Below are 14,572 nucleotides of genomic sequence, written 5' to 3'. Positions count from 1 at the left end.
TCGCATGGTTGTTGTGGGGGATAAAATGGAGGCAGCAGGGGGTGCGTTGATGTTGCCATGGTTTCCTTTGAGAAAAGGCAGGATATAAACCTAATAAGCAACTAAGCTAAGCTCCTGCAACAATTTGGCGATGCACAAAGAGAAAAGTGGGTGGATCTACAATTGACTTTCAGCCTTCATGCTACTTTGGGGACACCTAGGAATAGAGCTGTTCCACTTCCAGCTGAAGCTAATCTCAAGGCCTCTTCCCAACATGAGTAGCTTGTGTGCACGACAGAAAGAGGGAACTTTGAAGCAACAGCGAATTATTTTATTTTTATTTTTTGCTTTATTTTTTATTTAACAACAGGAAATTATAAAAGAACACCAAACTGCGGGGAATCCATCCCCCCCCAGGAGAAATCTGGAATAAAGTGGGAAGGGGGCTACAGGCTGGGCTTTGGTGCCGATGATGCCATGCAGGGGAGAACCTGGAGATAGAAAGAGGTGAACAGTGCCAGCTGGCCGCACCTGCTGCATTGCTTCAGATTAAAGTTTTTAATTCGCTAGGAGGAAGGAGGGAGGAAAGGTGTGTGAGTTGGTTGGTTGGTTGGTTGGTTGGTTGGTTGGCTGGCTGGTTGGTTGGCTGGTTGGTTGGTTGGTTGGTTGGCTGGTTAGTTGGTTGGTTGGTTGGCTGGTTAGTTAGTTGGTTGGCTGCCTTTCAAGGCATGTCTAAAAATACTTTTGAGTGCTTTTCCACACAGGACACGGCAGTCTGTGTTAATACTGGGCAGGGAAAACGTACAAAGAGTCGCTTAAGAAACAAAGCGCAACCGAGCCGACACTCTTCCCGGTGTTTTGCATCAGCGTCAGAGGAGACACGGTCCGTTTACATCTTGCAGCATATCCCCCTGCGCTCCTCGAGTCGGGGCCGCGGCTCTTTGTGCTCGTAGACGTGGATGCCGGCGTACCTTTGCGGAAGAATTTGTCGGCGGCGCGATTCCTTTTCGGGCGTGTGTGCAAGCGAGGATCCAGGCAGTCAACAACGGAGACCAGGAAGGAGGCGCTCTGGAAATTCCTCGGAGGCGGGGAGGAGAGGCGCGAGGCCCCGCCCCTTCACGAGAGGGGGCGGAGTCTTGGAAAGGCTTTATGTAGTCCTGCCGGGAGCTGCTACGCAAAGAGCTACCGAGAGCAGAGGGCGCCTCCGAGCGAAGGAAGGCAGCGAGAGAGAGAGGTGAGCGCTGCTTTCTCCCGTCTGGGAGCCGGAGGGTCTTGGGCAGCTCTCAATGCTGAGTAGGGGGAGGGCGGCATTGTAACGTGCATGGGAAATATTTAAGGTATCGGAAACAGGAACATTTATCCGTGATTGTGATGGAGAAACTGCGTCGTTGTCTCTCACCCTAGCCCCATTTCGGAGGTGGCAGCCCCCTCGCTTCCTCCCTTGATGTCCTTCGATCTCCGCTCCGCCTGGAATTTTTTCCTCTCATCCTTATTTGCGGAGGTCAGCTAGGCTGCGGAGGGAGAGAGCGCATCCCGGTTTCTTACTCCCATCCACCTTGTGTAACGTCGAAGATCTCGTATTTTGTCTCCGGGTGGGGAAATATGAGTGGACCAGCCCTGACCCCGTCGGTGGGGGGGGGGGAATTCTCTTTCGCTCCCCACCCTGCTCTCGTTTCCCAGCGTCCAGGAGACGTCGCCTTCCCTCTTCATCCCTTGAGCCACCTGTTCTTTCCATCTCTAGCCACTCCCTTAGACAGCCTGGAGAGCTTCGGCGTGGCTTTTCGCCTTCACCTCGGAATTCTCCCACCTGCTGACGAGAGGAGATGGCAAGGGGACCCTTAAAATGGGTTCGGTCGGTTTTGGGGGTACGTGCACCTCCCCGAAGTGCGCGATGGCGGTGCCGTCCATCGCAATCGGAGGAGCCTGGCGACTACTCCGCTCGCTGTCCAAACACGACGGCATTGTTTGTTCAGATTTGCGTATTGCTTATGTATGTCACCCTGTTCCTGAAGACTCGGGGGGGCCACAACCTGAGCGCTTAACGGGAGGGGAGAGGGGCAGTGATGCGCGCTCACTTGCGCGTAACCAGCCCTGATCATGCACACCGAAACCAAAAACGTCTCGGGTAGGTGCTACGCCTACTACTAATCAGTTGTTGACAGATGAGCAGACTGACGCTCCCCAAAAGAAGCGCGGAGCGGCCAGTGCGGGTGAGGAAGCGGTACATTGTTTTGCTGGGTGACGAGTTACTTTATCTGTGCGCCTTTGCAGGGAGGTGCCTGTGTTTGTCTGTCTGAGTCAGGTAGCGGCTGGAGAGCTGTCGGGGCATAAGTCTCGGGCCCCGTTCAGCGCAAGGAGCAGGAGGGCCTTGCAAAGCAACCTTTGGAAGCGAGGGTGAACATTTGGAGAGGGCGCGGGGTGGGGCAGAGAGAAGGGAGAGCACCTTAGGACCATGAAAGGATCTGGGCTTCATCGCACCGCTTGGGTAATGGCGATGCCCCACGCAGCCCAAGCCCTTGGTGGAGGGTTGCGGGCCCTTCCTGCGCCTTGCGAGAGGGGGCGCTGTCGAGCCGGCAGCCGGACGGTGACTTTGCACGGCCAGGAGAGCCTGCCAGGGCATGTCCCGGCTTGCAGGAGGCGGCGACTACCGCTCGGCTTTGTGGGGGGGGGGGGAGAGGTAGTCAGGCGGCGGCTGTGACTCAGTGGCAGTCACTCGCTCGCTCCCCGCCGGGGCTGATGTAAGAGGGCCAGGCCAAGCCCTCGAGTGTTCCCGGGGCAGCCGCCCGGCGGGGCTGCCTTTCCTATAGTAGGGGGTAAAAAAAGAGAGGAGGCTGCGGGTTTTCGCTTCGCTCGCCGAGCTTGAAGACAGGAAGAGGCGAGGGGGGAGGGAGAAGCCCCGCCTGGGTGGAACTTGCAAGACGCGCACGAGCTGATTTTTGACTCTCCGCCCAGCCCGCCGCGATGTTCTGTTCTCTCGGGCCAGGAACTCCTTGTTCCCAAGCCGAGTTTTATTTTTGTGCTTGTTGTGCTCACAGGAGCGTCACTCAGCCCCATTACGCCGCTTTGAAAGAGGCGCGCGCAAACCCGACGCTGCGCTGCAGGAGGAGGAGGAGGAGGAAGCGGCTGGAAAGAGACCTCGGTGGGGAGGAGGAGGAAAAGAACAAAAAAACCCCCCAACATCTTCCTCCACCCCCCCCAAAAAAAACCACGCTAGAGGAGCAGTTCTTTCGTTTACGCGGCTTGAGCAGACGAAGCCCGATTTTGCGAACTGCTGTGCGTTTCCAGCCACTTTTTCCCTCCTAAAAGGCGCGGGGGCCCCCCGAAACAGCTTATTGGGGTGGGATTTCCGCCCCCCTCGCCTTTTTGAGCCCAAATCTCCAATTATGAGGTTTTGCCAACTGCTGTGGTTCTCACCCCCCTCTTTTTCTCTTTTTTTTGGGGGGGGGTAGGTGGAAGGAAGCGCCTTGAAACCGGCCCCCAATCCGCCGGATGCTTGTTGGAGGGGGCGGCGAGGCGGGGCCGTAGTAAGTTGTCTGGGGGCCGTGTTTGTTTCCCTGCCTGTGGCAGAACTAGGTCTGTGTGGCAAGCGCGATTTCGCAACTTCCCTCCCCCCTTCCTCCCCCACAGCGCGGCACGTGACGCAGCTGCTGTGGTGCCAGATGACGTAATCCCGGGGCGAGCGCCGCGAGCGTCTCGCACACCTCCTGGGCTCCTCCTATTACGATAAGCAAGTCCTGTTTGCTTTGCTCCAGCCTTGGGGGCCGAAGGAGCCCGAGCTCCCTGAGCTCACCCTGTGCCCGGCAGGCGGAGCAGCTGATCGCCAGCGAGACAGGCCACCAAGCGGTCGGGATTGTTTTGCAACTGCGAGAGACGCTCCTCTGAACTACGCGCAGGGTTTTTAAGCTACTGTTTCAACAACAGTGGTGACCTACATTGTGATTGGCTGGCTCTTAACCGGCAACCACCAAAGCATGTTTGCAGGATAAATAGGAAATACTAGAATGCGGCGCTGTGTTTAGTAAGGTGGCCGACTTATGCGCAAGCCCCTCTGAAAGAGAGTGTGTATTGTCTGCAGAAGGTCTCTGGATCCCTTCCTGGCACCTCCACCTAAGGCTGGGAAGGACTGCTGTCTGAAAAGCTGCTGTCAGAAAGTGAAGACACTGCTGATTTGGGTAGGCTAAATATGGGCCTTCAGCAGCTGTTAGACAGTGATTTTGTAGCTGCAGCCTCCATCCCAAATGCAGAATCGAGCAAACTGCCTAGTCCTTTCCAGCAGCTGTCTAAGGTAGCGCCTGTGCAATGGCAACAGAGCAACTCTAGCTGTGATCTCAAGTAAGAAGTGAATAAGAAAGATCTTTGAAAATTAACATCCAGGGTTGACTTTCAGGACCTTGGGGGTGCAGTTGCTGCAAGAAAAGCATTTTAAAACATTGGATTGTATGAGTTGATTTCTAGCCTCTAGCTGACTGTGTGTGTGTGTGTCATAGCTGTCAACTTTCAGATTTGAAAATAAGGGATCAGCAGCCACACCTGTCCCGGGGACAGTCTAACAATCCGGGATAGCAGCACGAAGCAGTAGGAAACGGCACTAGAATAAGGGAATTTCCCACAAAAAAGGGAAGGTTGACAGCTATGGTGTGTTTGTGTGTGTGCGTATGCATGAACCAATGTGCATAGCATTCAATTTGACAACCCACTGCAAAAGTTGCTCTTTGAACCTTTTGTGGTGGTTTTGCTAGAGACGTGGTGGCACTTTCCTGTGATGCGAGTGAATTGTTTGCCTGCATGCAATCCACTGTGTTTAAGACTGGAAAGGGGACACTGTTCCCTCAATAGAGGATTAGTTAACAAACTATGTGAATTCATAGAATTGGCTAAAATGACAGCAGCCATTAGACTTGAATCAAAAACTTAAGAAGGAATGGAATTGCTTAGAAGAATATATGACAAAACATCGCTCCAAAACGAATTTATTGATATGCATGGACTAACTTCGTAAAGGTGTGAAAAAAATTACTGCAAGAGGGTTTTGAGAGCCAAAGGAACCAATATATATAACACAATGACTAGTTCAATACATATCAAAGGAAGTCGAGCTGTGGTGGAGGGAAGTCACAATAGAATGAGATAGACACAGAATGGAAAACGGGAATTTTATTAATGTAGTATCTTATACTGTATATTCTGTATACTTTAGCGCATATATTCCATGTTATAATAATTAAATGAAATAAAGATTTAAAACTCAGTGTGTTTAAGGCTGCTGCAGTTATTGTGGTCACAGAAGTAGCCTTGACTCTTCTCTCTCAGCAAGAGGAAGAAGCAGTTCAGAACTTGCATGGCACCAACTTTTGCAGGGTGAGCGGCTGAGGGAACTAAAGGTGCCTTGTGGGCACTCTGCTCCAGTGGCCTGAAGTGGCAACTTAACAAGATATCAAGTTGAGGCCTGCCCTCGGCAGCCACGCTACCTGCCAGGACTTGTTCTGGTATGCCTAAACCTCTCAATGATGTCATTCAGCATAGCTGTTTATAAAGAGAGCATGAAGGCTGCTGCTATTTTTAACCTCTTTGCCTCTTCCCAAGCCTGAACACTGGAGGAAAGGCAGCCTTGCAAACACATTGGCCAGTGTAGGTGGTGGTGGTCTGGAAATATACTCTCTAGACAAAACACAGTCCACTTAAGCATCCTGGTAACCCACACCTTATAAACCCAAATGTGCGTATGCGCAGTAAACCTTAGAGGTGACTTCACACAAGATGCTTAAATTGATCTACAGTGTGATGTCAAGATGGGTCATTATTTGGCTGCATTCTGTCTCTCACTAATGCCATTCAGCACTAGAGAAAATGTGTTATGATGGTGTGGGAGGGTCTCGTATTGATGGAAAATCTGTCTCCCTTGATGGCCTTGAGATCAGCTTTGTCTGCAATATGGATGGATGAAAGGGGGGCAGGGCAAAGGTCAAAATGCTAAGATTATGTGGGCCAAAGGCATCAGATTTGATGAAGCCAGGAACCCCAACTCAACTGTACAGATCTGTGTGTGTGTGTGTGTGTGTGTGTGTGTGTGTTGAATCCTGAACAGTCCGTGATGCCCAAGTCCATTAGCAGCTGGTGACTTAACATTTTCTCGTAAATTGTAGCTAGTTCTACACTGCATATGCACAGCAGGTGGTGTTTGGCCACATTCAGTGCTAAAAGTACATGAACAGTGCAATCTTTCATGCACGTTAACATGAGAGAAAGTCACACTGCATTCAATGCAGCTTGCTCCCCAGCTTTTCAAGGCTGGAGATCTAAAACAATTCTTGGCAACAAAAAACACCCATTTCACAGAAGAACTGGTAATGCTCAGAAGCCTCTCCCAAACAGGCAAAACATCTACACCCTCCCTCCCAAAATAAAGCACAGAAAAAAGGAGGCAACTTCCCCAACCCCCCTCAATTAAACCCCCCCCAACACATTTTAGAGTGGGGGTGAGGGCTTGGGTCTGAAGGTGCTGTAGTGCCCAGGTGCCATGTTGAGGACCGTAGCCCTAGGAAGTGTGTTTAGGATTGCAGCTTTTGCAATACAGTATACTGTACTGAACTCAAGGTCTTCCGGTGCAGCCACATGCTTTTTAAAAGAGGTACTTGGACATCCTAGGACTGTACCAAGACAACTGAGGGTGTATTTTCTATATAAAGATTGGGTTCTGACTCTGTCCTTCTGAATCGTCCAGATTTGGGCAAATGTGGACTATTCCTTCAGGGTGCTCCTATGCTCCTTTATTAGGTCTCATATCAGTATAGCCGTACCTTGGTTTTTGAATTTAATCCATTCCGGAAATCTGTTCTTAAACCAAGGCATTCTTAAACCAAGGCATGCTTTCCCATAGCAGTGGGGGACTCAATTTACAAAGGGGACACACTCAACATGTTCTGCTTGCAAGGCAAAGTTCACAAACCAAAACACCTACTTCTGGGTTTGCAGCGTTCTTTTATCCAAGTTGTTCATAAACTAAGCTGTTCTTAAACCAAGGTACCACTGTATTTAAAAGCATAACTAACAACCAACACAATCAAGATTCTGTACAGAAACTATCATTTGGAATGAGTGCGTACAAACTGACAAAACAGACACTTTTATGCAATGCAGTTCACCTGCATCCAATTGTCTAGAGGGGATCAATAAATAGTGAAAAGATCTGATGTGGAAGATTCTGCTTCACGTTAGGCCAACCATAAAACTGCAAGTGCTGTTCATGGAAAACATGGGACTGCCTCCTTGAGTGCGTTCAGTGTGCCCAATGATAACTGCTGTGGCAATGCTTTCCTAATTTAACAAGAGTTGTCTGATGGATGACTGCATGGAAATAATTATGTGGGAGAAAGGGAGTACTAAAAATGGAACACTGCCAACTAGATCTTGGCTTGCAACCCCTTTTTAATCTCCAAGGAGCTCTACTACATGTAGCTATTGGGTAGCTTTCTTCTTGGTTGAAGGCTGTGGTTCAAAGGGTAGGGATGATGAGGCTTGTGTGTACAGTGCAAAGAGCAGCTTTCTTGGTGACGTTGGCAGTTACTCAGAGGAATCCTTAGCCGTTTCAAACGTCATCTGAATGATGTTCTCCTGGCTGAGAATTTCCCTACAGATTCCATCCCTAGTTTTATGTTGCTCAGTTCTTTCAAAGGTAAGGCCTGTTAAAACCGTTGGGCCCAACTTGTTGGTTTATATATTCAATTGTTGGTTTATATATTCAATTTATTTGCTACTTCTTAATGTCAACTGAAATCTCCCAACAAAAAGGAATCGAATACAATACAAATTCCTTATTCAAAAGTAAACAATATTCCTAATCACCACCACCACCACCATAATTCTTCATTTGGATAGTGTTCTTGAAGCTACCAGCATGAGTTTGACCAAATTGCGGGAGGCAGTGGAAGACAGGAGTGCCTGGCGTGCTCTGGTCCATGGGGTCACGAAGAGTCGGACACGACTAAACGACTAAACAACAACCACCACCACCAAATATATATCTAAACAATGTACATAAGTAAAGTGACTAAGAATGCCTAATTAACAGTTAAAAATTCCTAACTGTTAATAATAATAATAATAATAATAATAAATTTTATTTATATCCCGCCCTCCCCAGCCGAATTAATTCAAGCCACTGGCAACCATTGGGCCAGAGCTCCGCGAAGATTGCCGAGGGAGGGAGTCAGGGTGTGCCCTGGCCAAAGGCCTGGTGGAACAGCTCTGTCTTGCAGGCCCTGCGGAAAGATGTCAAGTCCCGCAGGGCCCTGGTCTCTTGTGACAGAGTGTTCCACCAGATCGGAGCCACAGCCGAAAAAGCCCTGGCTTCTCTGTGGCCTGGGACCTTCAAGATGTTTTTATTTGAAGACCATAAGTTTCTCTGTGGGGCATACCAGGAGAGGTGGTCCTGTAGGTACGAGGGTCCTAGGCCGTATAGGGCTTTAAAGGTTAAAACCAGCACCTTAAACCTGGTCCTGTACTCCACCGGGAGCCAATGCAGCTGGTATAGCACCAGGTGAATGTGATCTCGCAGCGAAGACCTCGTAAGGAGTCTCGCTGCAGCATTCTGCACCCGCTGGAGTTTCTGGGTCAGTCTCAAGGGCAGCCCCACGTAGAGCGAGTTACAATAATCCAGTCTGGAGGTGACCGTCGCATGGATCACAGTGGCTAGGTCAGGGCGAGAGAGGTAAGGAGCCAACTGCTTAGCTGGGCAGAGATGGAAAAATGCCGCCTTTGTTATAGCTGCAATCTGCGCCTCCATGGAAAGGGAGGTGTCAAAGATTACACCCAAACTCTTAACGGATGGTGCTGGCAGTAATTGCGCCCCCGCAAGAGATGGGAGTTGCCCCCCCAATCCCATATTGCCCCGTCCCAGCCACAGGACCTCTGTCTTCGAAGGATTTAGCTTCAACAGGCTCCCACGTAACCATCCAGCCAAAAAAGCTTGATAGCGTCATGGCTTCAGCCCTGGAGGTGTACTTTATTGTCTCTCAAGACAACTCTGATGCCAACAATAACAGTCACCTATACATTCACTCTACACAGGAAGTATTCTAAGCACTCAACCACCACATACACAATCGCACATGCACCACTTCACTCAGTCTGCTCGATTCTCACTTCATTAAAAATTGCCGTGGTCCTTTTCTATATGTACTGCATTTTTCACAAGTAAATCTGCGCTCGAAGCAGCTTATGGAAAATATAGTAACACAGTAACAGTACATAATAAGGCATATACTTGCTGAAACATAACACTAAAAATTAATAACAATTAACTGTTAACAATATATAAACATTATGCTGTTGAGTTCTTTTGATTAGGCCTTGCTGCTGGTCTTGCCGCCATTAGGAGGTGTGGTTGGTCAGTGACTTGGGACAGGGTCTCTTCTGTATTGGAACCAAGCTACAACATTTCCTCCCCTGGAGGCTGGTCTTGATTCCACCTTGAAGGCCTTTCATTGTGCTGTCAATGCTGATATTTTTGCCAAGCTTTTGACCTAGTAAAATTAGCTTTGCCATGGCATTTTTTTTAAAAAAAATCAATTTATTTTACTTGCTGAATTGATTTATAAGTTTTATTGTTAACTTATAACTGTTATAGGTGGCCTGTAACTTTCCTCAAAACATGTCGCTTGTATTTCTCCTAGCTGGAAACATGCCTCTGTCTAAGGGCAACCTCCTTCGGTCTCCCTGCAGCAGGAAGCTTTGCAGAAACCTCTTTGGACCAGTTGATCATGACCAGCTTCAAAAGGACTTCCAGTCCTTGATGAAGGCCCAGCTGGAGGAGGCTCAGCAGAAGTGGAACTTTGACTTTGAATCGGAAACTCCACTTGAAGGGGACTATAAATGGGAAAAGGTCTCTCATCTAAACAGGTTGCCTTCTCAAGATCTGCTGAGCCCCACAAAGGAAAACAGTTGTGCCGGTGAAAAGAACTTGAGCTCCTCCCCAGTGCTTCTCAAGATGCACACAAAGACAGACAGGCCAACGCAAGTGGGCTTTGAGGCTCGCAAGTCTTCCAAGCGAAAGCAGACAACTATCAAAGGTAAGGAGCTGCCAGCTTTGTTTGTCTTCTGTGTTTACATTTGCAGAGAGGAGGGTAGAATTACCGGTAATGGCCAAAGCTGCCCTGGACGTGGATCTCACTTTTGTGAAATTCCATTTGTTTCAAATTCACCAGTTGAATTCTGAACCTGAGCTCAAAATTGGAATTTGATATTGGGAATTTTGATTGTCTTGTCATCAGCTTAAGAGGAAGTTTTCTTATACGCCCCCCCCCAATTAAATACTATATTTTAAACCAACCCTTCATCCTGAAGGTTCCCAGGATGCGGTCGAACATTTAAAATAAAATTGAACACATAGCTATAGAAGTTTAAACCAAATAGTCACATTTAGTAACTATTCCTTAAAACTTCAGTAGCAAAGAATCCAGCAGAATGCAACCAGTAGTCATATTGATGGTCTTCAGCTGACAAGTGAAAAACCAATAACAGGACAAATATCTGCTAGGAGGGAATTCCACAGCTAAGCTGCCATGATTGAGAGTGTTGCACCAACCAAACAAAGCACCACTGTTGACAAGATCACCAGTACAGTCTGTCCTGCAAATCTTAAACCAGGCTTCCTCAACCTCGGCCCTCCAGATGTTTTGAGACTACAATTCCCATCATCCCTGACCACTGGTCCTGCTAGCTAGGGATCATGGGAGTTGTAGGACAAAAGCATCTGGAGGGCCGAGGTTGAGGAAGCCTGTCTTAAACCATGGGCTTGCAAGGCACTCCTTCATGTACATGACTCTCAAGTTGTGGGACCTTGAAGTAAGCTCACTTGAATACCATGGAACTTCTGGGTAAACATTCATAGAATTGCGCAGTTACGGTTGTGTTGGGAACTCCAGGATCTTGGCTGGTGATTGCCTTGCAGTCTCTGAGCAGACTGCTCTTGGGCATGAATGAATATCTCCCAGGCACTCACACGGACACTCCCTTGGCTGGCATGTTCAATTTGTCCTTCTGCTCTTTTCCAGACTTCTACAGCTCCAAGCGGAGAACTGTCCCCTGCAAGTCAGACCCATGATAACTACACTGCAAGCAAAATGCATCCACGCAGTCTCTGGGCTAAAGGAGCTGACCTGCCTTCACCGCTATTAGCTGGAATGGCCGACTTGGACACGACACTCAGTGCAGGCAGCAGACTTGACTGTTTGAAGGAGCAGCTAGTTAGAGTAATGACTTCTGCTCTGAGGCTCTTACTTTACATAAAAACTATGTAGCGGACTAGTGTAACACTTCAGAAGGATGTAGAGTTATTTTCCTTATTTATGATGGCACTGGAGCTTTATGTGCAATGGAATATATTGTAAAGCCTTATCCTAAAATAGACTTAAGTTGCTGGGGGAGATGCTTAAGCATGATGGCAAGAGGGAAGGATCAGTGCAAGTACTGCTTGTGGCTGAGAACTTTCACACACCTGTCTCAGGTATGAGTCACTTTGCAGGTGCAAGGTCTGAAGGATTGTATTTTCCTAGGTCTGTGATCTTGCTTTCTCTGTGTTGTTTTTTGTCCTGCTAGGTTTAAAGGAATATGGTGAGGGGGGAAGAAAAAAGACTTCCAATCCAGAAAGCTAATCCATTCATTTACAAAGATGAAGATCTTCCTACTGTGGACAGTAGTATCACAAATCAGTACCATTACTGTTGCAGGAAGGATTCCATTATCAGACAATACTGGATAGTGTGTGAGCACTGTAACTTCCTTCCCCTTCCTAAAACTATCGAATAATACTGTTGACTCAAGTCATGCAAATAACACTAGCCTTAGGGGGGAAATGTAGCCAGTGGGAACCAGAAGTTTGAGCTCAGAAATATTACTCTACTTCTGCCATGCAGCCTGTAGGCACATATTGCCAGCATAGCGACTCATCCATCCTTCGACAGCATACAGCCTTTGGTATGGTACTAATTGGTGAGAATATTGTGGGATTTGGGTTCCCAGTGAGTGCTAGCGAGGCTTGATAAGACATGCCCATGGAGTTTCCATTGCCTCTGGAAACATGGTTCACTTGTGACATCTCTCTCTAGCATGAAATAATGATAAAGGATTTAACTTGTGTTTTCTTTCCATGCTTTCTGCAGCTACCTGTGATCTTGCCAGCTTTCCTTTACCCTTTTAAAATTGGAAAGTAAATTGCTTAAAGCTTAAGCACATCTACTTGGTGCAAGACAATTAAACTCACAGCTGTTCCTGTCTGAATTTGGGACCGATATTTCAGTTATTACTGGCATCTTATTGCCAGAAGCACCACCTGTTAATATTGGGTGCAGTGTTTAACACTGGAATCTGAAATGTAGCCTTTTGCCATGTGCAAGTCAAATCAGACTTTCATGTGAATCATCACAATGTTCCAAGTCAAATCTAACTTTGCCTTTATTGTTCTACCCCTTTGCAACGGGTTCTTTACCGCTGCGCTGCTGGAATAGCACCCGCTGCTGAAATCTTGAATCTTTCATCGCGGTGTGCTTTTTGGGAGCTATTGCTTTATTCCAGAGGCTGGAGCTGGGTTGGAACACTTGGACCTCCTGAGGATCGCATTTTAGTTAAACGAAGGGTGTGTCCCATTTAACTGCATCTGTTTTGCAAGAGTGGTGGGGAAATCCCTACAGCCGTGGGAAAGGATTAATGCTAGCACATTACTGACGGGCACAATTTTGCCTTTGACAGACAACGCAGGAGCATATTCGTGCTTTGTTCGGCACCTTCATCTTTTTTCCTCCAAGAGAAAGTTGCGGGTGGGGAGATGTCAAGCACTTGGCCTAGTGGGTTGTTTGTTGTTATAGGCCTGGGATGGAGGGGGGGGGAATGTAGCAGCTGAAATTGGGAGTACTATCAGCCATACTGTATTAGACTAGTTACAAACAACAGCTGTGGCTTGTGAGCAAGATGTTGGAAGAAGACCTATCTTACCCAGAAGCACAGCTTTGGGTACTTCCTTAAGATAGTATGTTTGCCTGTGGATTTCTGACTTTTCTAGAGTTGCCATGGACAGGCCTGGCCACTTCGGACCACTGCACTTCTACATTCAGGGTAATGCGTAATGCTAGGACTCTCGGCACTAATCCATTTGTTTGTGAATATAATGCTGCTGAACTGACTTAAGTATAGACCTTAAAATAAAAGCTGTTTCATAATGGAGCAACACTTTTGTCTGATTTAATTGCACGTGGGATTGATCAAGCTTGAATTTTCTGGGTGGTGAGGGCTCTTTCCTTGGGGGTTGGTTAGTTTTTTTAATGGAGATAATAGGCAAATGGAAAGACACTATTCCTCCTACTAGTTGTGCAAAGTGGGACAAAACCATGGCAAAGGGCTGCCATACCACCATCAGGAAACACTGCAGAGGATGCCATAGATGGCAGAGGTCAAATTTGATTGCCAAATACATGCTGTGACTGTTAATCCATGCTTCATCTATCAAATATGAGCTGGAGAACTTAGTGGTATTACTATGCCAGCTGTCAGTCAGTTTCTTCTTTCCATCCTTAGATTACTAATCTCTTGCATGCTGAAGCATCATGGTAATAGTATTTGCTCTCTAATGGTTGGATTGTTGCAGTGCCTAGTAGAATATCCACAGGCATTCTCATTTCAAAGACCGAAAACCATGTTTGCAAAAATATTTTAAGTTCATGAAAGTGAAAGTTTTGGTGGTGAATGCCACAATAGGCCTAAGAACTTAATGTAAGGGCAAAAAGATAAGGAAGTTAAAACAGATCCTAGAGCTTACAGGAAACTAAAAGACCAAGAGTCAGATACAATGGTAAAAGTGTTTGATGGGCAGGCTCTGAATAGGCAGCAGGCTGAAAAATGGGAGCCTTAAGGAAACCCAGAACAGAAGGTGGAGAGTAAAGAAAGGAGTGAGTTTAGAGAAAAGCCCATACAATTTTATAGATGCAGAAATTATTTCCAATACTACACATCTGAAATCACCTGCCTGGCTGGATGTGGGAAATAAAGAGTGCTAAGAGGTACAGTGGCTCTCCCCTACCAATCTTTCTGAAATTTGGCAGAATGTATCCTCTTAGGAAGGGTCACCATGGCTGCTATTTGCATCCCATTCTGGGCAGTCCTAATTTACTCTGGAAGGCCTCTTTTGCCTGAAAATTTGATTCACTTAGGTGAAAAGGGGAAAAGGTTATACAGTGGTACCTTGGGTTAAGTACTTAATTCGTTCCGGAGGTCCGTTCTTAACCTGAAACTGTTCTTAACCTGAAGCACCACTTTAGCTAATGGGGCCTCTCTGTTCTCATCCTGAAGCAAAGTTCTTAACCCGAGGTACTATTTCTGGGTTAGCGGAGTCTGTAACCTGAAGCGTATGTAACCTGAGGTACCACTGTAGTTGTTTTTATATTCAAAAAGAGTGAAACAGCTTTGGATTTAACAGTTCAGAATTGGACCTGAATTACAAATTGGAATGATACAGTACAGATCCAAAAGAGGCTGGGTTGCTTCCAAACACTACAAATAAAAGACCAAATTTTGCGGTGGCGGCACACCACTATTACTGGTAATT

General features: G+C 47.3%; 1 protein-coding gene across 3 annotated transcripts; it reads left to right on the top strand.

Annotated features, from left to right (window-relative positions):
• The first annotated feature begins 1,136 nt into the window (after positions 1-1,136).
• CDKN1A (cyclin dependent kinase inhibitor 1A) lies at positions 1,137-13,194 on the top strand. Of its 3 annotated transcripts, none has more exons than XM_053392964.1 (3): positions 1,137-1,213; positions 9,651-10,046; positions 11,031-13,194. In XM_053392964.1, the coding sequence occupies exons 2-3, from the start codon at positions 9,659-9,661 to the stop codon at positions 11,078-11,080; spliced, it is 438 nt and encodes a 145-aa protein (XP_053248939.1). In that variant the 5' UTR covers positions 1,137-1,213; positions 9,651-9,658; the 3' UTR covers positions 11,081-13,194. The 3 variants fall into 3 exon arrangements, with proteins under 3 accessions (XP_053248939.1, XP_053248937.1, XP_053248938.1); XM_053392962.1 differs by lacking the exon at positions 1,137-1,213 and adding an exon at positions 1,808-1,844; XM_053392963.1 differs by lacking the exon at positions 1,137-1,213 and adding an exon at positions 7,615-7,651.
• Positions 13,195-14,572: the final 1,378 nt, after the last annotated feature.

Source organism: Podarcis raffonei, chromosome 6, assembly GCF_027172205.1.
Source record: "Podarcis raffonei isolate rPodRaf1 chromosome 6, rPodRaf1.pri, whole genome shotgun sequence".
Taxonomy (NCBI): Eukaryota; Metazoa; Chordata; class Lepidosauria; order Squamata; family Lacertidae; genus Podarcis; species Podarcis raffonei.
This window is presented reverse-complemented; position numbering and strand designations above follow the sequence as displayed.

Excerpts from the sequence above, each read along its gene's own strand:
- CDKN1A (XM_053392962.1), top strand. The coding sequence starts at position 1,823 with ATGGGTTCGGTCGGTTTTGGGG. Across the intron at positions 1,845-9,650 it reads GGGTTCGGTCGGTTTTGGGG|CTGGAAACATGCCTCTGTCT; the intron begins GTACGTGCACCT and ends TATTTCTCCTAG. Across the intron at positions 10,047-11,030 it reads AAAGCAGACAACTATCAAAG|ACTTCTACAGCTCCAAGCGG; the intron begins GTAAGGAGCTGC and ends GCTCTTTTCCAG.